Source organism: Biomphalaria glabrata, chromosome 12 (assembly GCF_947242115.1).
Source record: "Biomphalaria glabrata chromosome 12, xgBioGlab47.1, whole genome shotgun sequence".
In the NCBI taxonomy this organism is placed as follows: Eukaryota; Metazoa; Mollusca; class Gastropoda; family Planorbidae; genus Biomphalaria; species Biomphalaria glabrata.
The window spans coordinates 33,607,378-33,635,264 of NC_074722.1; the positions used below are offsets into that span (position 1 = coordinate 33,607,378).

The 27,887-nt window shown below is 39.8% G+C and overlaps 1 protein-coding gene across 1 annotated transcript; it reads right to left on the minus strand.

Moving 5' to 3' along the window:
• Nucleotides 1-833: 833 nt before the first annotated feature.
• On the minus strand, nucleotides 834-27,887 carry LOC106068410 (multiple epidermal growth factor-like domains protein 10). The gene is made up of 8 exons (XM_056005916.1): nucleotides 27,794-27,887; nucleotides 27,343-27,439; nucleotides 22,090-22,200; nucleotides 19,555-19,692; nucleotides 16,961-17,059; nucleotides 13,060-13,296; nucleotides 2,650-2,748; nucleotides 834-964 (listed from the first exon to the last, which is right to left on the minus strand). Exons 2-8 carry the CDS (start codon nucleotides 27,416-27,418, stop codon nucleotides 849-851), a joined length of 876 nt encoding a protein of 291 aa, XP_055861891.1. The 5' UTR covers nucleotides 27,419-27,439; nucleotides 27,794-27,887; the 3' UTR covers nucleotides 834-848.

A 27,887-nucleotide genomic window follows, 5' to 3' on the forward strand; every position in this document is an offset into this window, starting at 1 on the left:
TCCCCATGACCCCACTCTCCTCATGACCCCACTCTCCTCATGACACCACTCTCCTCATGACCCCACTCTGCACATGACCCCACTCTCCCCATGACCCCACTCTCCTCATGACCCCACTCTCCCCATGACACCACTCTCCCCATGACCCCACTCTCCTCATGACCCCACTCTCCTCTTGACACCACTCTCCTCATGACCCCACTCTGCCCATGACCCCACTCTCCCCATGACCCCACTCTCCTCATGACCCCTCTCTCCTCATGACCCCTCTCTCCTCATGACCCCTCTCTCCTCATGACCCCTCTCTCCTCCACACGTTTTTATTTTCCTTTTTTTTTTTTCTCTCGCTTTCTCTTTCCTCCTCCTTCTCTTTCACTTCGACAACCTTTTTCACTCTCTTTCACTCTTTTTTCTATCTTTCTCTTTTTTCTCTTTCTCTGTATCTCCCTTTTTTATTTTCTTCCCTTTTTCTATATTTTCTGTATTCTCTCACTCTTTTTGTTTCTCTTTCTCTCGAAATCTTTCACTTTTTTCCTCACTATCTCTTTTCTTTACCACCTCTTTCTTTCTTTCTTTCTTTCTATTTGACGCTATTTTTCTCAATTCTTCTCCCCCCCCCTTTTATCTTTCTTTATCTCTCTCTCTCTCGCTCGCTCTCTCTCCTCTCTCTCTCTCTTTCTCTCTCTCTCTCTCTCTCTCAAGTCTAGTTATTATTGAAATCTTCCCTTTCCATAAATAGAATACCACTAACCAATCATCTCAGATAATTCAAGTCTTTTATCTGCATAGTAACATGAAATCAAGAAAGCAGACTCTTGATTAACAAATGAACAAAGTATTGAGTTCAACTATAATGGGAACTTACATTGCTCACATTTCAGTCCAGTATATCCAGTATTACATCCAAGTGTACAGCTTCCATTCGTCAAGTCACAGATTTTATCCACACAGTTGGACGGGCAGGCTGTTAATTAGACAGGTTCATGGATCTACATGAGGAACAACATCTACAGTCCAACAATAACGAACAAGAAGAACACAATAACAACGAATAAAAACAACAACAACGAACAACAATAACAACAACAGTGAACAATAAAAAAAATGAACAAAAAACAACAACAACAATGAACAAAAACAACAACAACAACAACGAACAACAACAACAACAACAACGGACAAGAACAGCAACTAGAACAAATAAAAAATACAACAGCAACAACGAACAAAAACAACAACAGCAACAAAAAGCAACAACAACAACGAACAAAAATAACAACAGCAACAACGAACAAAAAAAACGAACATTAACAACTTAAACGAACGAAAACAAGCAACAGCAACGATGAAAAAAGGAACAACAACAACAAAGAAAAAACATAACAACAGCAAAATCAACAATGAACAAGAAGAACAACAACAACGAACAAAATAACAACAGCAACAACTAAAAATATCAGCAACAACAACGCAAAAGAAGAACAACAACAGGGAGCAACAACAACAGCAACAAACGAGAACAACAACGAACAATGACAACAACAAGGAACAAGAAGAACACAACAACGAAATAAGACAACAACAACAAAGATCGACATTTAACAACGAACAACAACAAGAACGAACAAGAACAAGAACATAATAATAGTTCCCATACAGTTGTGGGTAATTCTCACTGTTCTCTATTTTAAAATATTTCCAACATTTAGATTTAAGACTAAGACTAAGACTGCTTTGATGATCCTTGTTGGAAAGTTGTCTAGATTACAAGGATTCTTTTTCTGAAACATAAACAGTTCATTGAGTACATTCAGAGGTCTTGGTCCTTGTTCCCTGGCCAACGAGTAGCGCTGATACAGGCTGACAGAATGAGGAACCAACGAGTTTTTGTACGGTTCGATTTTAGTCTTAATAATAGACAAATGTCGCTATAGTGAAGCGGGTGGCTGTTGTCTTCTAAGATTTTTCCGATTTTATCGAGACATTTTTGTTAAAGAAAAGTTCATTTAAATATGATAGTGTTGCAAGTGTGTTTTTTTTTAATGCTCTTTTCATCAGGTCGTCTAAGCGATTAACGGGGGGTGGGGGGGGTCATGTGGCACACGAAACGCGTGGGGGAAAATATGTCTCCCTTCCCACCGTCCGAAAATGGTTTCGCCCCCACTGAAACAGGCATAAAAGGATCTAGTTGGTGTCAGAAGTTAACAGGTTTTGATGACTGAACGTAGTCTTCTTAAAAAAAAAAGAATTGCGTACAAGAATTAAGTGTTGTTAGATCAATGAAATAATTTGCAATCTTGCTGTGTAAAAATAAATATGTTTCCAAACCTACTTTTGGAAAGCAGAGCACAGTGGGTGTGCTTCGGGAGCAGGGAAGCAATAGTAACAAGGGGTAAACAAGAGAACCGTTGAATTGCTGCCATGTCTCAGTATTGCAAGTTTTATCTCCTCTTTGTATATATAATGGTAAACTAAATTACTGGGGGCGACCTGTTTTTCTTGAGCCAGACTGTGGCAAGTTTAAACTTGATTTGAGAATAAAAAATATAACGCGCACTCGGTGCTGTACCGCCTAGACTAAGTGAGGTAATATAAGGCAAAAACACAGTTTCAAAATTGGTTTTGATAATTTAAATTTCAAGAACTTACGTTGATCACACTGCGGTCCAGTAAATCCATTTTTGCATCCATGTTTACAGTATCCATTCAAGATGTCGCATGTTTTATTCAAACAGTTAGAGGGGCAGACTGTTGAACAGATTGATTCAATGATAGTTGGTCTTAATCAAGTTGACAGTATCTTCATAATTAGATATTGTTTTATTTGATTTAATGTGACTTATTGTATGGGCGACTCCATTTGACCTTTGTCATGGAGGACCCCTCAATGTTTTAATTTGTGAGAATAGCCTGTGTGTAGTTAGATCAAGTAGCCTGTACTTATTTTTTGAAAACGAAGAATGTATTTTTTAAATCAACTATGCAAGCAGTATTTTCATAAAAAATACACCATTTTTACAACTATTCACTATTAATAGTAACAAAAGACTATTTACCATATTTTAGAAACATTTACGCAAACTGATTTCCATTTTTTGTCAAAATGGTTACTAATGGTGTTACTCTAATAAAATTGGAATATTCTTTTGGTTATTAAATCTCACTGCTCTATTTTGTATTTGTTCTAGTTTCTTTATGTGTTCTTGAGTGGAGGGGTCCCAAACAGAGGATGCATGTTCTAACATTATAATCTAGTCATGCATGTTAATCAATGACAGTAACTCTAAAAGCCGGTGGTTTTCCTTGCTGATTTAGGCAACCCATTCCATTTTCTAATGGCACTAGGGAAGAAGGAGCACTTGTACAAATTTGTAGCATATGGAATAAGAAATGTGCCTTTTTCTTGAGGTCTTTCTGTGTGATTCATTACGTTTTGTTTTTCTATTTGTAAATTCTGGTTCAGTGTTTTACATATTATAGCTACTTTGCTTTTTATTCTTCTGTCCTGAAGTGTCTCTAAGTTTAGTGATCTTACTCATGGTGTTACTCTAATCTAATTTGAATATTTATTTGTTATATATCTCACTGCTCTATTTTGTATTTGTTCTAGTTTCTTTATGCTTTCTTGAGTTGAGGGGTCCCAAACAGAGGATATGTATTCACATAGTGGCCTAACTAAAGTTAATTAAGCATTTTACTGTTATGTTCTTGTTCGATTTTTAATGTTTTAATAAACACTAATGTTGTGCTCGATTTTTTAATAGTTTTATCAATATGGGGATTCCACGATAACTTGTCATTATAACACCTAGATATTTTGAGGTTTTGTCGTGAAACTAGTTTACCAAGAATAAGATAATTTTCATTTGTTTTAGTTGGTTTTTTTTTGTTACTTGTCACAGATAACATTATAGAATCATTTGTACATTTCACATTTAAAAGTAATATAAACCCTCGACATGAGTCTCGGGATTTACCCCTCAAATTTAGACACTTGACAGCACGTCAGGATTTACCCAAGGGACGTGATTATGATGTTGCAAATCTATTGGTTGATTTGAAATTAAACAAAGACATTTTTTTAAAAGAATTAGCGCCAGAGAATTGGCGAGAGTAAGAAAGTAACGCCAGACGAAAAAATATTTGTTAGTAGACAGTCACGTTTCTGAAAGCTCTGATTTAAAGCCTTTGTAATATGTTTCATGCTCATTGATTTGTAATTTTGTACATAAGCTGTACTTACGTTGTATTTAATAAAGTTCCAGAGTTTTGTTTTATCAAAGAATCGTCAATTGTGATTCTAGATCGTCATTTTTTTCAACTATTGAATTCAAGTAAAATCCCCGGCATAACAACACATCGAGATATCTGCACATTGTTACATTACTCTTAATAATAAATATTTTGCAGCAGAACTGAAACATAATTACTTTTTCCTTTGTTCTTCCAATATATACGTTTGTATTTACCTTTATTACAGTGGGTCCCTAGATATCCATCGACACATCCATCTGTACAGTTTCCATTCACATTTCCACATGTCTGATTCACGCAGTTTTGGGAACAACTTTGTGAGCAATTCTGACCATACATCGTTCGTATACAAGCTGTTACATATAATTTGTTTTTTAAATCCAATCAGTAAAGTCGAATTCTAAATGATTCACTATTATTAAAATTATGCTCAATAAATTGACTCTATTCCGTTGGAAAGTTTTTTGGATTATTTTCTCACTAAGAGGAAAAATATTGGCATTTTTTAAAGCTTTTTCAAATCTAATTCTTGGACGTAAAATGACTTTATAAATTACACTTGTAGTCTAGCTACCATACATTGCTGCAAGCTCTAATACTAGAAAAATGCAAGCTTTTATAGTGTGACAGGTGGGGAAATGTGACGTGTGTTTGGCACGTTTTATGTCTAGGGGATGATTATTTTTAATGCTATCACACCCCCACTTATCAGCATGTGAATCGGGAGCAGACACGCAACGAGACAAAGCAATGAAAGATAGATACAAAAGTTAAAATAAAGAATATTTATTTACATAAATATACATATAATAATAAAAAGGGGGAGGGTTTGCATCTATCTCTGGTATATTCTATGTTTAATCATCACTCTTGCACATAATAAGAGAGTATGTCACTTTGTCCTCTGACTTAGCTGGTTGTCCTGTTGATGTCGCAGCTGGCTGGGTCCTGGCTTGAGGTTCTGCAGCTGGAGGTGGCGCTCTAGCGGGTAGAGGGACGCCGGCGATATAGTTCTTGTGGAGTCTCAGTCCCAAGTTCTAGTATCTGTAGTGGGCACAGTATGGCGGGTGGCCGGATACCGTGGGCACAAGGTTACTGCGGGCAGAGCTGATCTGCCGTGGGCAGTGTGAGTAACAGGATATGTCCAGTGAGTTGCAGAGGGTTGGCGTAGCTATGACGTCTCGCACAGATCTGACTCTATAGGGACGTCGCGCCTAATAGCTCGACAGGTGGGTTGTCGAATAGGCGGGCAATGCCGATAGCGCCAAGTAGTAGAGTTGGGTAGATCTCAGTAGGCAAATGCAGCGCTGAATAGCACTAAGCACAACTGCAGGTAAATGGATCGTTGATCCAGTAACTAGGCAATAGGTGATTCTTGATAGCAACTAGGCAAGTGCAGCGCTGATTAGCACTAAACACATAGATAGGCCAGTAGGCAAATAGGCAGGTAAGTGATCCGATAAATAGGCAATAGTGATCTGATTACTAGTTGAGTTGGGTCGTGTGGACACTAAACAGCAAATAGCAAATAGGCAGACACCTGAGGGAGGCTGCGGATAAATAAAGACAAGTTAGGACATGTCTCTCATGCATCTTATCGATGCCCTCGACTGAGGTGCATTCGTCAGATTGGTGAAATTGCTTTAGAGCACAATGAGAAGATGATGACAAATGGGATTTGGGAAAATAGATGGCAGATAGTAGCAATATAGAAATGTACATAAAAGGGAAAGTAATAATATAAAAATGTACCTAGAAGGGGAAATAATAATCTCAAATGAACAACACAGGTGGATAGAGAAAGAAAAAGGGGGGGGGGGTGAATGGGCGGTGGTCATCGACCGAGACGCTTTGTTTGCATATGACCGTGGGTCGAGAACAATGGAGCGCGCTTGAATGGTGTGGGCGCAACTCTCGTAAGATTGAAATGACTACAGGGGAGATAATTCAATACACAAAGAAAGGGGGGGGGGGTAATTCATATTTCTTCACTAGACGCAGTATCAGTGCGCTAGTAAAATTATCAAGGCGTTTAACCGAGATACAGGAAATAAAATAAGATGTACAAATATATACATGGTTGCATCAACGATCAATTGAGCAACGTAGCATTAATAGATTAATGCAGTCCATAATTAAATATATAGGACATGTTTATGTTTTCTACTTACGCCAGTGAGAAATACACAATGCACTAATTAAATATAAATGAACTAAGCAAAATACACATGATAAAAATCCAATTGAAATATACACAGAGTAATTAAGATGGAACTTGTGATTAAGTTCGGCTTACCACCAGGTATTCCTCTAGGAGAAAGAATAAGTGATATAGTCCAGACTCGATAGCTCGGCTCGAATGAGAAAGAGAGGGTCTGACTTTATTTAATTTACCTTATATACAAAGGCCTGGAAAATGTGAGCGGACACAGGAAATGTCCTAGGCTAAGAATTAGCTTACACGTGGGTGAAGTCCGACAAGAGCCGCACCTTGGTGTATCACGCGGTATGTTGACCCGTGTAATCTCTTAGATCAAAGAGAGACGTGGGGGGAAGAGTGACCTACATTCCACCCAAGGGGGGGGGGGTCAATCGCGGCGGACATCCGCGGATAAGACTAAAGAGAACGTGTCTATCTTTGCCCCGGTCAAGGGCAGATAAATGAAAGGACTGGCCTAATTTTCTCCAAGGTGGTGGACTAAGTCTAGCCTGGTAGAGAGGAAAAGGTGTGGCGGGTGAATAATTTGGAGGTAGGATGGGGAAATAATTAAAATAAAATAAATAAATAATGAAAAATAATAATTAATGCTGTGATAAATTTGAGTGACTCTGACAGCGAGTTTTTGACTTGTCACATACGCCGCCGCCAAGATGGATCTATCGCAGAAAGATCCATAAAGTGCGAGCAGACTGATGTCACTCAAACTTTAAGATCAGTTGTCATCACAGCATTAGAAAAAAAAATCTGAGAAAATAAAGGGGTATCTATGCCAGGAGGAGAGTCTGTCCAAGTCTGTCCGTGGTCTACTTTCCGTCCTTGAGTATGTAGTCACCTGAGTGAAACATATGGAGTTGCTTGGGAGAGTAGATTGGGCGATTGGGTGAGTAATAATTCCTTCCTGGGGCGGATTGGGGAGGGTGATTGGGGCTTAGGCGGGGTGCCCGAGGCACGTGTGCTCGTTGGGGCTTACCTCCGAAGCCGCTGTGAGGCGCTTCTTCACGAGAGTAAGTAGTCAGCTTACCTCGGTATCGTCTGACACGATCAATGTCAGGGAAGAGAGGCCTGACAAAGAATGTGGAGTTCTGCCGGAGAACGTCCCCACGATTGCGATAACTTGGCTTACATCGTGGCTTCCTGACACGGTCAATGCCAGGGGAAGGTTGATATTGAATGGTGGCTGAGGAGCCAGGGTGAGAAGAGTCTTCACGAGCGCGAGGGTTCGGCTTACCTCGTGACTTCCTGACACTATCATTGCCAGGGGGAGGTTGATTCGGAATGGTGGCTGAGGAGCCATGAAGAGGAGTGAGTCCACGAGAGCAAGGGTTCATCTTATCTCGGGGCATTCTGACACTGTCAATGTCAGAGGAATGTTGCATGATTTTGGCTGAGTAGCATGGGTCAAGTAGACCCTCACGAGCGCGGGTAAATGACTTAACTCGTGACTTCCTAGCAGAGTCAATGCCAGGGCAAGGCGGTTTGAGCTTCGCTGATGAGTCGGGACTAGGCGTGTTAGCGAGGCGACCAGGGCTTCCAACCAGCTGGTTGCTGCCACGTTTCTGCTTCGTCGATCTACCGACGGGCAGAGAGAAGTATGGCTTATGGACTACTCCAAGAGGGACATATTTGGAGCCTAGAATGAAATCATACACTGGCGTGTCCATTACGGCGGCGTCAATGGTGCCATGTACGTATCTGCACTCCACGTGTACCCTCGCGACAGGTAGAACCTGCGGAGGAGTGCCACGGTCTATGGACTGGATTGTCACTGTTCCACCAGTGAGATCCGATGGGTCAATCAGCGTTCTATTTATAACCGCGCCGAACGAACAGCCTGAGTCGTAAAGGCCCAAGACTTCAACACCGTTGGCCAGAATGTTCTCTACTCCCGGAGGAGAAGAGGTGGGGTGAGGTGGCACGGGTGGGAGTTCTGGTTGGCCGAGTTCAGTGGCAGTGGGTTGAGGAGCCACGGCCATCGTGGAGACGAAGTATGTGTCCTCCTCCGGTTGGTCAGAAAGATCGATCGCGGAGGGTTGAGAGACTGGCGTCACCGTAAATAGGGTCCGTGGGGCCTGCTGCTGCCGTTGTGGAGTGGGTCTACTGTCACGCGCGCTATGACGTGAGTCACGCTGAGAGTAGTTGGTCTGGTTATGGCGAGACTGGTGGTTGGGGCGGTTATTGTGGCTATGAGGGGCTGATTGCCGACCTGGTGCCTGGTTGTGCTGGGGAGTTTTAGGAGCGAGGTTGGATTGAGCAGGAGAAGTTGGTTGGTCTGTTTGCTGGTCTGTCGCGGTTGCTTTGCCTTTTAAGTCCTTACGGGCGTTCAAGTACCGGTCAGCGGCGGAAGCTATGTCAGCGGGAGCTGTTGCTTGTTGCTCCTTGACATAAACTCTGACCTCTGGGGACATGCATTCCAACAGCTGCTCAGAGAGTATGAGGCATGCTAGGCCATCAAAAGTCTCTGGCAATTGGCTGAGGGCGTGCCACCTGACAAGGTACTTGTCCAGCCTCTCGCAGAGGTTGCCGTAGGTCTCTCTGCGTTCGAGGCGGGAACTTCTGAACTTTTTGTGGTAGGCCTCGGCGGTCAACTCGAACTGGACGAGTAGCGCCTGTTTGAGGGCTGCATAATCTTCTCGCTGGCCGGAGGGAAGTTTGGAGTAAACTTCGTAGGCTTTGCCTCGGAGGCATTGGGATAGCCGGAAGCACCATTTCTCCTCTGGCAGACCGTAAAAGCGTGCTACTTCCTCAAAGCGGACAAGATAAACTTCGATGTTCTCTGTCTTGTCGTCGAAGTGCTCCATTGGCATGTGGGGTAGACCGTTCAAGGAACTTTGAAAGGATGCTGGGCTAGCCGGGCGAGACTCGGAAGAAGCCTGGCGGGCGGCCTCGTTCTCTTTGTCCGCGGCTATCTTTTCTCTCGCTGTAATTTGTTGCTCTTTTTCTCTTTCTCGCTCTGTGACTTCTTTAGCAATAGCTATTTCAGCTTCCTTTCTTTCTCTAGCAATAGCTATTTCATTATCCTTTTCCTTCATTGCTAGCTCATGCTCCCTTGCTAATCTTCGTTCTTCCTTTTCGTCTTCCTTTCTTTTTTCTTCCTTTTCGTCTTCCTTTCTTTTTTCTTCCTTTTCGTCTTCCTTTCTTTTTTCTTCTTCTCTTTTATGTGCCTCAAATTGTGCTCTCACGTATTCTTTCCGTTCTGCCTCATCGTCAAATAAGGTGGCTGCGAAATCTTTCCATTCAGCCATTCTCTGCTTCATGTCAGAGTCCGCTTTGGAGCGTGTGCCGCTGGCCATAATGATGAGGGGTGGGCGATGAGGGGTGCTGGGATGGTGGAAGGGCAGATAGAATGGATAATGGGATTGAGCTAGACTTAAAGAAAGTGGGTTAGCGAAAGTGAGTCGCCGGTTATAGGAAAGAGTGCGAAAGGAATGTGGTGTCTGCCTATGTTAATCACAAATTCCTGCAATGAAATATTACGAATAAAATGCAATAAATATAAAATATAAAATATGACAGAAGTGACACTCTTGAAAATGCGAAGTGATGATACTTATAAATATTCTTAGAAAAAATATTGATAGGAAATTTAGTTATTGCTGCCTGTTCGTGCCTGCTGTACTAATGGGTTAAATCCACGGACGGGCTCGCCAAAATGTGACAGGTGGGGAAATGTGACGTGTGTTTGGCACGTTTTATGTCTAGGGGATGATTATTTTTAATGCTATCACACCCCCACTTATCAGCATGTGAATCGGGAGCAGACACGCAACGAGACAAAGCAATGAAAGATAGATACAAAAGTTAAAATAAAGAATATTTATTTACATAAATATACATATAATAATAAAAAGGGGGAGGGTTTGCATCTATCTCTGGTATATTCTATGTTTAATCATCACTCTTGCACATAATAAGAGAGTATGTCACTTTGTCCTCTGACTTAGCTGGTTGTCCTGTTGATGTCGCAGCTGGCTGGGTCCTGGCTTGAGGTTCTGCAGCTGGAGGTGGCGCTCTAGCGGGTAGAGGGACGCCGGCGATATAGTTCTTGTGGAGTCTCAGTCCCAAGTTCTAGTATCTGTAGTGGGCACAGTATGGCGGGTGGCCGGATACCGTGGGCACAAGGTTACTGCGGGCAGAGCTGATCTGCCGTGGGCAGTGTGAGTAACAGGATATGTCCAGTGAGTTGCAGAGGGTTGGCGTAGCTATGACGTCTCGCACAGATCTGACTCTATAGGGACGTCGCGCCTAATAGCTCGACAGGTGGGTTGTCGAATAGGCGGGCAATGCCGATAGCGCCAAGTAGTAGAGTTGGGTAGATCTCAGTAGGCAAATGCAGCGCTGAATAGCACTAAGCACAACTGCAGGTAAATGGATCGTTGATCCAGTAACTAGGCAATAGGTGATTCTTGATAGCAACTAGGCAATTGCAGCGCTGATTAGCACTAAACACATAGATAGGCCAGTAGGCAAATAGGCAGGTAAGTGATCCGATAAATAGGCAATAGTGATCTGATTACTAGTTGAGTTGGGTCGTGTGGACACTAAACAGCAAATAGCAAATAGGCAGACACCTGAGGGAGGCTGCGGATAAATAAAGACAAGTTAGGACATGTCTCTCATGCATCTTATCGATGCCCTCGACTGAGGTGCATTCGTCAGATTGGTGAAATTGCTTTAGAGCACAATGAGAAGATGATGACAAATGGGATTTGGGAAAATAGATGGCAGATAGTAGCAATATAGAAATGTACATAAAAGGGAAAGTAATAATATAAAAATGTACCTAGAAGGGGAAATAATAATCTCAAATGAACAACACAGGTGGATAGAGAAAGAAAAAGGGGGGGGGGGGTGAATGGGCGGTGGTCATCGACCGAGACGCTTTGTTTGCATATGACCGTGGGTCGAGAACAATGGAGCGCGCTTGAATGGTGTGGGCGCAACTCTCGTAAGATTGAAATGACTACAGGGGAGATAATTCAATACACAAAGAAAGGGGGGGGGGGTAATTCATATTTCTTCACTAGACGCAGTATCAGTGCGCTAGTAAAATTATCAAGGCGTTTAACCGAGATACAGGAAATAAAATAAGATGTACAAATATATACATGGTTGCATCAACGATCAATTGAGCAACGTAGCATTAATAGATTAATGCAGTCCATAATTAAATATATAGGACATGTTTATGTTTTCTACTTACGCCAGTGAGAAATACACAATGCACTAATTAAATATAAATGAACTAAGCAAAATACACATGATAAAAATCCAATTGAAATATACACAGAGTAATTAAGATGGAACTTGTGATTAAGTTCGGCTTACCACCAGGTATTCCTCTAGGAGAAAGAATAAGTGATATAGTCCAGACTCGATAGCTCGGCTCGAATGAGAAAGAGAGGGTCTGACTTTATTTAATTTACCTTATATACAAAGGCCTGGAAAATGTGAGCGGACACAGGAAATGTCCTAGGCTAAGAATTAGCTTACACGTGGGTGAAGTCCGACAAGAGCCGCACCTTGGTGTATCACGCGGTATGTTGACCCGTGTAATCTCTTAGATCAAAGAGAGACGTGGGGGGAAGAGTGACCTACATTCCACCCAAGGGGGGGGGGGTCAATCGCGGCGGACATCCGCGGATAAGACTAAAGAGAACGTGTCTATCTTTGCCCCGGTCAAGGGCAGATAAATGAAAGGACTGGCCTAATTTTCTCCAAGGTGGTGGACTAAGTCTAGCCTGGTAGAGAGGAAAAGGTGTGGCGGGTGAATAATTTGGAGGTAGGATGGGGAAATAATTAAAATAAAATAAATAAATAATGAAAAATAATAATTAATGCTGTGATAAATTTGAGTGACTCTGACAGCGAGTTTTTGACTTGTCACATATAGGTCAGTGACATTCTCTTTCGGCACATGGGAAATTGATTTGTATGGACGCTATGCTGCACGCCAGACATTTTGTTCAACCGTTAGTCAAAACTTTGGTTTTCTCAACTTAACCTAACTCGATAATTTAAAACAAGCAAAATATAAAAAGACTTAACAAGAAAATATATCTAAACTAAGGGTAAAAACAACACATTTACAGTTATATCACTCTATAATGTAAAATTTATTTCCCCTTTTTCGATATGAAACAAAATAATTAATTACCAATAATTAATTGACTAATTTTAATTGATCCATAATTTGTCAGATACAATAAATAACTGTCGAAAGCTACAACTTGATATGAGAGTGGGTGTGGGATTAATAACTTGTACAATTTTCTAAGGGGACAAACTCCACATATTTAGCCATATCTCTTAATACAAAGGATCTGTTTACCTTATGATAATAAAATAGGCCTAATTAACTGTCATTAATTTGCATATATACGTCATTCGCTAATCATTCAGAAAAATCTTAACTTTTGCGAATTTCAGTTTTAAAAATGTAACGCTTAAAATCTGTTGACTAATTTAGTAATCATAATCGCTTCAAGGAGGTGTAGAGATATAAATGTATAAAAGATAGCTGTAACTACTATAGTACAGCAGAAGTCTGCAATCCTTTTATTTTTTAAATCTCATATAATTATTACCTTCGTGGCACAATGGTCCCTGATAGCCAGCGTTACATCCTTGGAGGCAACTCCCGGTTGATTGATTACAGCTTTTGTTAAAGCATTGAGGCGGGCAGGTGTTGGAACAGCTGTTACCATAGTAACCAGATTCACATCCTTGCAGGCATTTCCCATCCTCGTGATAACACTTCTTGCTCAGACATTTGGATGAGCAGTTTTGCCTACAGTTGGTTCCGAATAAGCCGTTTGAACAGGCTGTGTGGAAGTAGAAGTACACAATTCATGAATGTTGCAAGCTAACAAACGTCCTTTGACAGGCTAAGACAGCGGTTCTCAACCTTTTTAGCTCCGAGACCCCCTTATTCAATTTTTCACTAGGGGGCGACCCCCAACCATAAAAAAAAATGTGTTATAGGTCTAAGTAAATGTGATTTAGCTAATGATATTAAATGGTTATCAAAATGTATATATCTAACATCCATGATGTAAATGTAATTGTTATAAACATATCCTATTTATTACTGTAAAATAAATTTGTGCTTTAATTGCTAAAAAGCAGATTTTATGATTTTTATGTATTTACTTTTCATTGCGTGTTTATAATAGTCACGTTACGTACATATTTTATAAATTAAAAAGTATTACTAATCATGGAAACTGTTGAGACAGTATTTTCAAACACGTCAAAGTCAGTGCGAAGGTTAAGCTTGTTTTTATTTCACTAGATTAGGAATTTATTTCTGCATTTAGATTTGATCAATTACAGGCAGAAAAAAAAAACCTGTTTCACAAAGATACGGTGTTGGAAATGGAAGAGGAAGTCTAGAAAATGTGTCATATAGAACAGATTGACTGCAAACACTTGATCCAAAATTGTGTAACTAACATTTAAGAGAAATATTTAGATTCCTTGCTATTGACGTTGCTAATAGATGTCGATGAATCATTAATGAGTTAAAATGGATTCTTATGGTGACTCTTTCCGTAGCAAACATTGACATCCAGACCGATATCCTATCATACTTAGAGCACCATCTGTGTGACTCATTCTGTAGCAAACATTGACATCCAGACCGACATCCTATCATACTTAGAGCACCATCTATGTGACTCATTCTGTAGCAAACATTGACATCCAGACCGACATCCTATCATACTTAGAGCACCAACTGTGTGACTCAGTCTGTAGCAAACATTGACATCCAGACCGACATCCTATCATACTTAGAGCATCATCTGTGTGACTCATTCTGTAGCAAACATTGACATCCAGACCGACATCCTATCATACTTAGAGCACCAACTGTGTGACTCATTCTGTAGCAAACATTGACATCCAGACCGACATCCTATCTTACTTAGAGCACCATCTGTGTGACTCAGTCTGTAGCAAACATTGACATCCAGACCGACATCCTATCATACTTAGAGCACCAACTGTGTGACTCATTCTGTAGCAAACATTGACATCCAGACCGACATCCTATCATACTTAGAGCACCATCTGTGTGACTCATTCTGTAGCAAACATTGACATCCAGACCGACATCCTATCATACTTAGAGCACCATCTTGCTGACACCACAAATAGTTTTCCAAGAGGTCTTTTACTTTTTCAAATTTAACCAACTTTTTCAGTTACATCAGTCACTGTAGATGTCGTTTACAGAGATTTACATAGAAACTTATCTTTAAAATCGCCATTATGTATATATCTTAAGTATACCAGAACTAGTAATTGTGAAGAATCTACAACACCTGTGGATTCATCAAGCTGGTTGCTAAATATTGTAAAAGAAGTAGGCATCATTCCCTTAACATCCGAAGACATGTCAATTAATCTCCTGCGAATGGTGTCATTAGGTATGCAAATTGCATTAAATTTATTAATAAATTTGGCTCCAATAATAACGAGCAATGTCTTTGGCCGCTGACAATAACTCCTTGTAATGGTGTGAAGTTTCAGAACTCTGGCGATTCTGAGAGCCACCAAAATAAGAAGCTATATATAGCTATATATGTTTTTATTGTGGTATTTGTCGTCTGAGTCAAGTCTGAATTTCATCAGGATTCAAAACTTAACTACTGAATTTCGTTATCGGCAAAGCTCGGACGTTTGTTCGGCCTCCAGTCATACGTTAGAGAGAACTTCAGTACAAATGCTGCATAGTGGTTTCTGGAATTCCTGCTTGAACTATTGAAGTAAAACTATACAGCAAAATAATTGTCACTCTCTTTTCTCTTATTCACTTTCTTCTGTTCAATGTCCGTGTTCATGAGTTGTTCTATAATGAATTTATTTCCATTGACTATAATACGATAGAAGAAAAAACATGTCTTCTTTCCAACAAGGATGGGAAATTGACTAAAAGTGCCATCTGTATCCTCTGGCAGTATGTCCGTGTTGATATTCTTCACCTCCACTTTTTATTATTATTTTTTTCATTCAAGCGTGACGATCGTTTCATAATTTGCTTGGTAATAAATTGGTAGTAATTTGAGTAATGTCTCTTACCATTACAATCAGTTATGTAAATCCCCCCCCCCCAAGTGCAAGCAATGCGAAGAACAGCAGAAGACATTAGAAGACAGGCTCTAGACTGGAACTGGAACCCACAGGGGAAGAAAAAGGCGGGAAGATCAAAGTAAACATGGAGGAGATCTGCAGACCAAGAAGCAATGATGGCAGGATGGACATGGACTCAACAGAGACCAATTGTTACCTTCAATGAAGTCCAGTAGGGAATTGGCGCCGACAGGCGCCGTTCATCCCGTTGGTAGCTAGAAAGGCTTTTATCCAACCACCAGGCCTGGACATTGGGATTCTTCATCCCATGTCCTGTCTGAGGGCACCCAGCGTTAGACGGCCATATCGATTGACTGGGCCAGACCGGGCCGTGCCGCGTACACAGCGCACCGTCCCCGAGCTTCGTCACCCGCTATAAGTGTCAAGGACAGTGCTAACTGCGGGGAGCTTGTCTCATATTCCTATAATGTAACCGCCACTGTGCAAGGATCGCCAAGCCAGCAATCCGGAAATGATGACAACCCCTTTTGTGGAACGGCGTGGCGGACTTTTTGGACAGGGTTGCAGGTTACGTGTTCCATCCCCACCCCGAGTGAGATAAAAAAAAAAAAAGCTCACCCAGGGAGACCTGCTAGAAGGCCTGGTTCGCTACTCGTTCTTTGCTTATCCAGATCCACCCCTGGACGTTTCCACCGGAGGGCCACGCTGAGGCGACGGGTAGCTGGAATTTCCTCCGGACCAGTTGTTACAGAAGGCCTTAGCAGTGACTTGCGACGTTGCAGACTGTTGACTGTTTAGACCAATAGCTCGCCACGTTACACGTCAAGACCTTATAGGCCTTCTGTAACGCTTGGTCTTAACTCAACTGAGGGAAAGATCTGAACACTTTGACAATATTCTTGTGTAGATGAATCTCAGATAAGTTTATATGTTGGTTTGACACCTCGACAGAGAAAGAGCCCTGCGAAACAATAGCTGCAATAAAAACATCCCAGTAAACAAGTTTTCATTCAGGGCTGGAAAAGAGAGGCCATGACTTTTTCTACTTTCCAAATGACTTAAAAGACCTGACCTCCATTGTCAATTGGCCGCCTGGTCGTGCGGTTTGCGCGCTGGACTGTCGTTCGGATTTATCGACGGTCGAGGGTTCAAACCCTGCCCGCTCCCATCCCCGTCGTCCTTTCTGGAGGTTTGGAGTAGGAAGTTATCTATCTTCAACTCTGAAGGAACATCCGAAACATGTAAAACATTTTACAAACATCACATGTAATAATTTAGCTAGAGAACAATACTTGTATAGTGTATATATATTGTAATTCATAACAAAAGATTAATAATGAAAACAAGTATTTCAAAATAATTTAAAATTATGAAAAAATAAAAATGACATACGTCGATCACATTTGTCTCCAGTAAATCCACTTTTACAGCCGTTTTTACAAAGTCCATTCGAGATGTTGCATGAATTATTGAAACAGCCTTTGGGGCAGGCTGTTGAACAGTATAATATGTACATAATTCAATTTAATGAATTTATAAACTGAATTAGAGTCATTACTCTGTATTGTATGATTCTCAGTTCAATAAAACTTACACTGTTCTAAACCAGTGGTTCCCAAATTTTTTTTCTTTACGGAACACTTCGCACATTTTGAGTATTTAGCGGAACATTTTGGTTATTTTTTTTAGAAAGGTTAATTCATGTGGTGGACTACTAGTTAAGTATTCCAGTAGATTGTGGTTCACCTCTTCAGGCCTCGATGAACACTAGGGTTCCGCGGGTCACAGTTTGGGAAACACTGTTCTAAACTTTACTAAGCGAATACACCATAGCCTTAAATGCAATCAGATAGAATATTGACAGAGACACAGTTATTTGTAAGCAAGAAATGCACTTCAAGAAATATTTTCATGGCCTCACAAAAGGTAATATAGTAACATTATGATTTAACAAAAAGTACATTGTCTCTTGTTATTTTCTTATCAAGCGAAAAAAAATATTTTTATTGTTGTATTTTGCATTGCGCTTTAAGGGTGCCCTTAGGTCCACCCAGCTCTAATGGGTACCTGATAAAGTTGAGGGGAACTAAAGCGGTTGGTCGTTGTGCTGGCCACATGACACCCTCGTTAACTGTCGACAACAGAAACAGATGGCATTTACATCATCTGCCCTTTAGATCGCAAGGTAGTCAAGAGTGTACTTTTTTTATTTTGCGTTGTATTATAATTATGGAGACATATCCATAAATAGCTAGCTTCTAAAACAAAAAAAAAAAAGCTTATATCAACTCACTCTGTCTGGCTGTTTATCTGGTAAAAAAAGTTTACACACATTTCTCCCACACCCATTCTCGGATCAAGTTGAAACTTTGCACAATAATTCATTGGCGTAGACAAGGCATGAACTAATAAAATAAAAAGTGACCAATGGGCCTCATTCACCAATCGTAAACAGTAAACAAACAACATTTAGCCAAGTGATTATCTATCTCCTCTATACAAATTGCATCTAATTTTTAATCCACAATGTCTATCACGTGACAGTTTTTTTCCCCGTCGTTTTATCAATATTATCACGTGACTAAATGTTGTTTGTTTACGATTGGTGAATGAGGTCCATTAGTCAATTAATTACTGGTAGTTAATTATTTTATTTGATAGCAACAAAGGAAACTAATCCTTCAGTATTCGAAAATATGGCTACACTTGTTGGGTTTAGTCCCCCTAATTGTTACCGCTATTTCTCCTTCACGTCTTCTCCCATCAAGTTGATACTTGAAACAATTATTTATTGTACCTAACAAAACATGAGTCATTAAATAAAAAACCCAATTAGTCAATTAATTATTGGTAATAAATCATTTTGTTTGAATTCGAATACGGTAAATAGCTTGTATATTATTATTATTATTATTATGGTTCGAGATGACCGCATCCCTTTTGTGAACCGTGTGACCCGGGAAAGGATTTTATCCCATGGCCAGGATTAGGAATCGGCTCTTCACCAACCCCTCTGTCTGTAGTCCACCTGCGACTAGATGATCATTTAATCACATCCGTCTGGTCGTGGGACATGGTCCCTTGAGCCAATGGCATTTATTCCCCCGTCCCATGCGAGGCCGGAGGCCGAGCCCACGAGGGGCCTTTCTATGCCTATAATGTGCCACTGCACCTGTGGGGGTACCATCACCACCCGTATGGCGCCGTTGGGGAACGAAGCGGTGGGGGGTCTTGGACTGGTTAGCAAGCCTTTCTCACATCCCCCACCACGTACACTGTACACTTGCTACAGCATACAGTGGTAGCTCACTGGGAGCCCTGTTTGCTCACGTTCTTAGCCTTTCCGCTTCCCAGTGTGGACGTTTCCACGGAGGTGCCACGCTGAGGCGACGGAAGCATTTCCTCCGGCATCTTCAATCTAACTGTTAGGACAATTACATATAGTATTTTTCTTTTAAAGTTCTTTTAATGATTAAGTGCTTGTCTTCCGAACTTGGGGTCCTGGGTTCAAATTTAGGTGAAGACTAGAATTTTGAATTTCGGGATTCTTAGGGCGACCCTGAGTCCACCTAACTCTAATGGATACCTGACTTAAGTTAGGGCAAGTAAAGGCGATTGGTCGTTTACCATTGGCCAAAGAAAACAGAACCTTAACTTCATCTTCCATATAGATCTCAAGGTCTGAAAGGAGAATTTTACTCTTTCCCTTTTTTGTATGGCGCAACTTTAAAGCTTTTAGCATGCTCAGAGCGCTATGGCCCAATCTCATTAGTGGACCAGTAGGGGGAAGGGGGTTATCTGGGAGAAGGTTTTCCGTGTCGGGCGTCAATTTTTTTGCCAGAAAGCACGTAAAAAGGCTACAAAATTACAAATAATAACAATATACACATTAATAACATACTCCTATTCGAACCTCGAGCTCCCCTTGATAAGTAGCCAAGCTCAAGTCTCTCCCACATCTCTTCAAGACATGTCTAAGAATTTACCTTGTTGACACTTGGTAGAGAAATAGCCATTCACGCAACCATGTTTACAGTCTCCATTGTGGTGCCAGCATTCTTTATTGAGGCAGTTTTTGGAACAATTCTGGGAACAATTGACCCCATGCTTGTACGTTGGACAAACTGTTAAAGCACGGAACACAAAGTTTTATGTTATATACAGTTGTAAGAAAAGAGCAACTTAATACTTAATTATATATTCACACTTTCCCAAACCTTTATTTGTCTATTAAATTTTTAAAATAAATATGCCTTGGTTCAAATCTAGGTGAAGATGAGGACACTGAATTTCGGGATTCTTAGGGCGACCCTGAGTCCACCTAGCTCTAATGGATACCTGACTTAAGTTAGGGCAAGTAAAGGCGATTGGTCGTTTACCATTGGCCAAAGAAAACAGAACCTTAACTTCATCTTCCATATAGATTATATAATGGACATCCTACACAATTACATCCATGAACGATATAGTGTTTGTTGTAAAAGTTGGTTAGTATACATTATAAACATTTCTGTGCAAACACTAACTTTATTCTTCTAAATGGTCCATCTATAGGCCTACAACTTCTGTCAATATACCCCCTTTTCTGTATATTAGGGCTTTTTTTTTTTAAAGTCAACAATTAAGGTGACTGGGTTACTGTTGGTGACTGTCATCGACTTGTAGCACCAAACTGCTGGTAGACAACTAAACCGCTGTAGGCGTATTATATCTTAACTTGTAAGACTTTAAATAACTTCTTTTCGAACTAGACTAAATATTACATTTAATTAAATGTAGTTGATTTTAGTAAGAATATTAATTAGTCATTTGAACAGAATCTAACCCACTACAATAACACATCTTTTCAGTCTTACGCTCTGAAGTCGTCTCCCCAAACTAACCTATTCTGCATCATTCGCAACCGATCGCTAACATCTTCACAGTCACCATAGACAATTACAAAGTAGTTTTTTCTTAAAGCTGTAGCTCTTTTTTTTTAGTTAGGCGCTTGTCTTCCGAACTTGGGGTCCTGGGTTCAAATCTCGGTGAAGACTGGAATTTTGAATTTCGGGATTTTTAAGGCGCCCTGAGTCCACTCATCTCTAATGGATACCTGACTTAAGTTGGGGAAAGTAAAGGTCGTTGTGCTGATCACATCATTGTGCAGATCACATCATTGTGCAGATCACATCATTGTGCTGATCACATCGTTGTGCAATTCACATCATTGTGCTGATCACATCATTGTGCAGATCACATCATTGTGCAGATCACATCATTGTACAGATCACATCATTGTGCTGATCACATCGTTGTGCAGATCACATCATTGTGCTGATCACATCATTGTGCTGATCACATCATTGTGCAGATCACATCGTTGTGCTGATCACATCATTGTATAGATCACATCATTGTGCTGATCACATCATTGTGCAGATCACATCATTATGCAGATCACATCATTATGCTGATCACATCATTGTACAGATCACATCATTGTGCTGATCACATCATTGTGCAGATCACATCATTGTGCTGATCACATCATTGTGCAGATCACATCATTATGCAGATCACATCATTGTGCTGATCACATCGTTGTGCTATTCACATCATTGTGCTGATCACATCATTGTGCAGATCACATCATTGTGCAGATCACATCATTGTGCAGATCACATCATTGTGCTGATCACATCATTGTGCAGATCACATCATTGTGCAGATCACATCATTGTGCTGATCACATCGTTGTGCTATTCACATCATTGTGCTGATCACATCATTGTGCAGATCACATCATTGTGCAGATCACATCATTGTGCTGATCACATCATTGTGCAGATCACATCATTGTGCTGATCACATCATTGTGCAGATCACATCATTGTGCAGATTACATCATTGTGCTGATCACATCATTGTGCTGATCACATCATTGTGCTGATCACATCATTGTGCTGATCACATCATTGTGCAGATCACATCATCGTGCTGATCACATCATCGTGCTGATCACATCATTGTGCTGATCACATCATTGTGCTGATCACATAATTGTGCTGATCACATCATTGTGCTGATCACATCATTGTGCTGATTGTCAAACGTTCGCCAAAGAAAAAGGGGACCTTAACATCTGCCCTGTAGATCTCAAGGTCTGTATTGCGCAACTTTCAGGCTTTTGCCACGTATTTTTCTCCCACTTCCCATTCTCGGATCAAGTTTTAAGTTTTGCACAATTATTCATAGTCGATAATAACACACGAATCAATCCAAAAATTGACCAATTAGTTAATCATTTAGTACTAATTAATTAATTTTGTTTTATATAACAGAAAGAGAGATAAACCCGTAATTTTCAGATAAATTGCAGTACTTAGCGGTTTCTTCCCTTAGATAAGCTTTGTTTAAAAAAAAATTCTATTACTTGCTTTTAATCTCTAAACACATAATACATAAAACATAAGGCATACATGTTTGTCACGTTAATATTTCATTTTGTGTCTTGATTATGACAAACTCATTTGAAGTACCTTGTTCACATGTAGAGCCTTTGTAACCAGAGTTACATAAGACGCAGGTGCCATTGTTATCACAGTTGTCTATGCAGTTGGCTGGGCATGTGCATTTACCTTTAGTACAAACTGTCAATATACAACAGAAAATACATGTAAGTATATAGACGGTGGCTGAATGGTAAAGCGCTTGGCTTCCGAACCGGGGACCGAGGTTCGAATCCTGGTGAAGACTGGGATTTTTAATTTTCGGGCGCCTCTGAGTTCACCAGGCTCTAATGGGTACCTGACAATAGTTGGGGAAAAGTAAAGGCGATTGGTCGTTGTGCTGGCCATATGACACCTTCGTTAACAGTAGGCCAAAGAAACAGATGACCTTTACATCATCTGCCCTATAGACCACAAGATCTGAAAGGGAAAACATATTACTTTAAAAAATTCTAATTATCAAAGACCATGGTTGATCAATACAAATATGACCTCATGCAGACCCGGTATATATATAAATCATTACAGGAACCCATGTTGTCCATCAAACTGTGAACTAAATAAAATATTTATTTTAGGAAAGCTTATTGATGTTTTTTTCCGTAAAATTAGAAGCCTAAACAGAACACTATTTGTTTCCAATAGCGATAGCGATATAGTTAACAATCTATATAATAACCCCAATCAAATGTTCAGCTCTGACTAAGACTAAGACTGCTTTATTGATCCTTACGGAAATTTGTTGTGATTACAAGGACTCTTTTCTCATATAAAGACAACACAACAGAAAAATACACATAAATACAACAGACAACATAAAGAGTTCATTCAGCGACTACACAAAGGCATCTTGGTGAATACGGTCTGTGAACTTTATAGAGAAGACAGAGGCAGCGAGGAGAATCCTGCGCACAAGGGCTGAAAGACCTGATGGCCAAGACGGACATGTATGTTCAATGTGGTCGTCTGACATCTTTTATCACTGTAATAAACATCTTTCATCTTCACCTTGATCCCTTATTGAGTTGCCTCCAAGAGATTCGTTACAGTACATTTAACTAAACACTTGTTTAACTTTTGAATGTAATTGTCATTGTTTGAAAATGCATTTCACCCACAAAGTCCTTTTAAACTAATCGAATTCGCAATAGTTATTATATCATTGTGTATACCATGGCCTTTGTGAGTGACGTCCAGCTGCTGGTTCTGAGGCCGCAGGCAACAAAAACAAAAATCCGCTGCCGAGGACATACGCAGACGCGAAAAGAAAATCTTAATCGACCACCAGCGGACAATGGTTATGCTTGCACTGGATGTGGCAAATTATGTAGGTCACAGCTGGGGCTGCATAACTACGGGAAATACTGCATTCCCCATTAATCTTCGGACTCGAGGACAAGCCTTATTATTATTATTATTATTATATCAATATTTTAAATAGCAAGTTTAGTAATCAACATTGATACGAAATTGTATAAAGTCAACAAACCTTCCAAAAAAGTAATTGCTAGTATCAGTACCAGAGAAAATCTGGCATTGGACATGGCTCAAAAAAAATATCGGTCATTAATTGTAGACAAATCCAGAATTTAAAAAAAAGAAAGAGCTTAAATGGTTTCAGTCAACTGTTTCTAGCCTGCTATAACAACACTCAAAGTAGTTCAAGTAAAGACTCTCAAAACTGAATTTACGGAAAGTAAAGAGTCTAAGCACTTCTTTAGTACTAGTATAGATGTATTTGGTTCTATTATATCACACCTCTCACTTTGTCTTAATCAATTAAAGAAATTGTGTTAAAAAATAAAATGTGTTCATTCAGTCAAGAAAGAAGGCAATCAAAGAGTACAGATGAAACGGCTTCAGTTCACATCCTCCTATCAGACTTACTTTAAGAAGCGGACGCCTGTGTAGTGGAGATTTGTCGATGGCTAATTTTTATGTGTGTGTGTTTGCGTGTGAAGATTGTGACACACTTGTGTGTGTGTGTGTGTGTGTGGAGAGATGTGATTTAATTGCAAGTATTTTCAAACAGTAAGTGTCTTAAAGCGAGGTCGATAATTACAATTCACATGAGGATTCAGGAGTTATCCATGTATACAATTGTTTTCAGAAATGTGGTCCTTTAGTGCACTTCACGAAGACGCTATTAAATGCATCAAAGCCATGTCGATCTAGCTTCTTCAATAATTGGGTTAAAAAATAATTTGGATGCCTGTTAATGTTGCATGTGTGCTTCGAACTCCCGCCACGATGGTCCCGAGCTAGAGCTTTGCCCGCTGCCACCAGGGCCGGCCTTAGGTCATTAGAGGCCTTAGGCGAAGTGAATAGGGTGGCCCCGAATGAATTAGAAAAACAAAAAAGTTAAGACCGAAAAATACGCAATGAGTTAAAAACAAAAGTTGGTCCTGTATCTAAGCAAATTAAGTTAACTCTTTCTCTTCGTAATTATTTTTGCACGGTTTGGAAGGAATTCTTTCAGTTTGCTCATTACTATTTCACTACCTTGTTATGATTGGGCTTCAATAGCTTTGTTGTTTGTTATCAGAAAATGTTGTATTTGGTATAGAATTAAAGGGAAATGCATGCTCTTTTTATATAATTGAAAGTCAAGTTTAAAAAAGTAAACATTAATTTAATTTAATGAGGTCAAAATCAACGATGGTATCGTTGATTAGGAGAGAAAGAGTTACATTCATTTAGCGCCAATAACACGAGTGCACCTAACGGACAACAGACTAGAACTAACGTTTTGAAGAAACAATGGTCTTCGAACCTATGTAGTCTAACTAACAAGTAGATTTAAACATTTAGGGAATAAACCTTCAATCATAGTAAAGACTTAAACCTAGGCTAGCTGACAGAGAGTTCTGCTATTTTTGAGATTTGATCCAAGTTTCGCAATGTTTTTCTCTAAAAATAAATTTCTTTAAGTCTTGCGCGAGGCTGTTAAGTTTGCTTATGCCTAAGGCCGGCTCAGCTGCCCCCACTCCCTGACGTCATGTAGAGAGGTTAGGACTATGACGTAATATTCGTCATTGCTGAACATAATTCGGAAACGTTTGAAACGAACAATTTAAAGTTTTTCAGAGTTACCTCCCATCCCCCGCCACTTTTAAATACTATGATCTGCGTATATTTTAACTCCTTGTAATATAAGAATTACATTTGTTCAAATGCATGGTAGAAAAGCACGTTTGTTTCCAAAAGGAAGAACAGTGGATAGGGTTAACCAATATCCTCTAACGCTTTGCAGATCCGCCTCTTGTTCTAGGTACGTTGTAGGCGGAAGTGTGGATGTGTTCTTGTGGATGCGTGTAACTGTGTGTATAGGATGTGTGTGTGTTGATGTAAGCTTGGGAGTATGTGTGTGTGTTGATGTAAGCTTGGGAGTGTATGTGTGTGTTGATGTAAGCTTGGGAGTATGTGTGTGTTGATGTAAGCTTGAGAGTATGTGTGTGTGTTGATGTAAGCTTGGGAGTGTATGTGTGTGTTGATGTAAGATTGAGAGTATGTGTGTGTGTTGATGTAAGCTTGGGAGTGTGTGTGTGTTGATGTAAGCTTGGGAGTATGTGTATGTGTTGATGTAAGCTTGGGAGTGTATGTGTGTGTTGATGTAAGATTGAGAGTATGTGTGTGTGTTGATGTAAGCTTGGGAGTGTGTGTGTGTTGATGTAAGCTTGGGAGTGTGTGTGTGTTGATGTAAGCTTGTGAGTATCTGTATGTGTGTGTTGATGTAAGCTTGGGAGTGTGTGTGTGTGTTGATGTAAGCTTGGGAGTATGTAAGTGTGTGTGTGTGTTGATGTAAGATTGGGAATATGTGTGTGTTGATGTAAGCTTGGGAGTATGTGTGTGTTGATGTAAGCTTGGGAGTATGTGTGTGTGTGTGTTGATGTAAGCTTGGGAGTATGTGTGTGTTGATGTAAGCTTGGGAGTATGTGTGTGTGTGTGTTGATGTAAGCTTGGGAGTGTGTGTGTGTTGATGTAAGCTTGTGAGTATGTGTATGTGTGTGTTGATGTAAGCTTGGGAGTGTGTGTATGTGTGTGTTGATGTAAGCTTGTGAGTATGTGTATGTGTGTGTTGATGTAAGCTTGGGAGTATGTGTATGTGTGTGTTGATGTAAGCTTGGGAGTATGTGTATGTGTGTGTTGATGTAAGCTTGGGAGTATGTGTATGTGTGTGTTGATGTAAGCTTGGGAGTATGTGTATGTGTGTGTTGATGTAAGCTTGGGAGTATGTGTATGTGTGTGTTGATGTAAGCTTGTGAGTATCTGTATGTGTGTGTTGATGTAAGCTTGGGAGTGTGTGTGTGTGTTGATGTAAGCTTGGGAGTATGTAAGTGTGTGTGTGTTGATGTAAGATTGGGAATATGTGTGTGTTGATGTAAGCTTGGGAGTATGTGTGTTTGTGTTGATGTAAGCTTGGGAGTATGTGTGTGTGTGTGTTGATATAAGCTTGGGAGTATGTGTGTGTTGATGTAAACTTGGGAGTATGTGTATGTGTGTGTTTATGTAAGATTGGGAGTATGTGTGTGTGTTGATGTAAGATTGAGAGTATGTGTGTGTGTGTTGATGTAAGCTTGGGAGTATGTGTGTGTTAGTGTGAGCTTGGGAGTATATGTGTGTGTGTTGATGTAAGATTGAGAGTATGTATGTGTGTGTTGATGTAACATTGGGAGTATGTGTGTGTGTTGATGTAAGATTGGAAGTATGTGTGTGTGTTAATGTAAGCTTGGGAGTATGTGTGTGTGTTGGTGTAAGCTTGGGAGTATGTGTGTGTGTTGGTGTAAGCCTGGGAGTATGTATGTGTGTGTTGGTGTAAGCTCGGACGTAATTGTATTTTTCTTTCATCTTTGTGCAGTTCGCCTATGGTTTTTAGTATGTTTGATGTGTGTATTTGTATGATGTGTATGTGTGTGTTATTTGTCAGTGCGTATGTTTTGTAGTGTTTAAGCGAAGGTATTTATTTTTTTATACTGAATGCATATAGGCATTGTTGAAATTATAAATGAATGATATTAATATCTTAAATAATCTTAAACTTAGATTTTTATTCATGTTTTTATATTGGTATTCTAAAATGTATTTTATTTATCAATATTCTCAGAGAGATATAAAATATAAATCTTCAGTATTAACATTATTATTAAGCACATTTTATATATTCTTTAAATTACAGACTAATGCCTGCGCTTGTTAATGCAACTGTATCGTACTTATATAATAATTCTTCAATAACTAGATGTAGTTGAAAAAATAAACATGACCATATTTCAGTCAACGAACCTGCTGCTAGATTCAAAGACACATTCACAACCGAAACTCCTAGTATCAGCATCACAGAATACCTGGCTGTATTCATGGTACAATCTTGTCTCCTGTTCTTGAAGAGTGGAAATAAATCCTTGTTTTAACAGTCTTTTAGTGAATTCAGCACTATATTACACTGAGAATACTGGCAAAGTTAATCCTCATTTTAAGTTGCATTGTTTTACATTTAATTTAAAAGTTTTAAATCTGTATATCAACATTGGTTAAAACCAAACATAGACTTATTATCTTTTAATGAAGTACTTAGTTCGTTTGGGTCGTTTGCTATAACTATATACAATCATTACTTTCTCAAGAAATTTGTAGAAGGAAAAAAAATGGCTAATGTAGACATGAGAAATATTAGAATTAAAAAGTGTGCGTGATAAAGATGCGAATCTTTTATTTTTCACAAGTTGCCATATACCGGATGGGCCAGGCTTTTGTCCCGTGAAGATGTTGCACCACAATTGACTTCAGAAGTGCGTGGGTCTGCTCACGAGAAGGATGACCCAACTGGT